The following is a 712-nucleotide window of genomic DNA, read 5'->3' as shown; positions in this document are numbered from 1 at the left end:
AGAGAGAGAGAGAGAGTGAGTACTATGCTAGCCGCCTTAGTTTTCGGCTGGTTAATTAGTTGGTTGTTTGGTTGTTTAGTTAATTAGTTAGATAATTAGTTAGTTAGTCACTGCTGTGTGGGATGCGTTCACCTACTTCTGCTGGTTCCGCTTGGCGTTGCGGCTGGCTTCAGCCGCCTGCTTCCTCGCCGCAAACTCCTCCCGCTTGAGCACCTCCCCGGTGCCACGGTAACCAAGCTCCACCAGCTGCCGAGCGAGCTCCTCATCCTGCAAGCATCCCTCACCTGAGCATCTTACCTTACACGAGCTTAGATTACAATACCTTAGCGTGGCATCATTTAGCATCCCTCACCTGATCATCTTACCTTACACGAGCTTAGATTACAATACCTTAGTGTGGCATCATTTAGCATCCCTCACCTGATCATTTTACCTGACACGAGCTTAGATTACAATACCTTAGCGTGGCTTCATTTAGCATCCCTCAACTGATCATCTTACCTTACACGAGCTTAGATTACAATACCGCAGTGTGGCTTCATTTAGCATCCCTCAACTGATCATCTTACCTTACACGAGCTTAGATTACAATACCTTAGTGTGGCTTCATTTAGCATCCCTCAACTGATCATCTTACCTTACACGAGCTTAGATTACAATACCTTAGCGTGGCTTCATTTAGCATCCCTCACCTGATCATCTTACCTTACAC

The 712-nt window shown here is 46.3% G+C and overlaps 1 protein-coding gene across 1 annotated transcript in view; it reads right to left on the bottom strand.

Annotated features, from left to right (window-relative positions):
- Positions 1–132: 132 nt before the first annotated feature.
- Positions 133–712, bottom strand: part of LOC106819039 (uncharacterized protein C4orf22 homolog) — a 6,808-nt gene continuing 6,228 nt past the window's right edge. The window contains exon 2 of the mRNA XM_014823698.1: positions 133–267. Within this exon, the coding sequence (XP_014679184.1) occupies positions 133–267 (135 nt within the window). The remainder of the gene's footprint in view (positions 268–712) is intronic.

Source organism: Priapulus caudatus, unplaced genomic scaffold (genome assembly GCF_000485595.1).
Source record: "Priapulus caudatus unplaced genomic scaffold, Priapulus_caudatus-5.0.1 Scaffold2766, whole genome shotgun sequence".
NCBI classification, from domain to species: Eukaryota; Metazoa; Priapulida; class Priapulimorpha; order Priapulimorphida; family Priapulidae; genus Priapulus; species Priapulus caudatus.
Note: the sequence above shows the minus strand (reverse complement) of the source record. Positions and strands in the feature narration are given on the sequence as shown.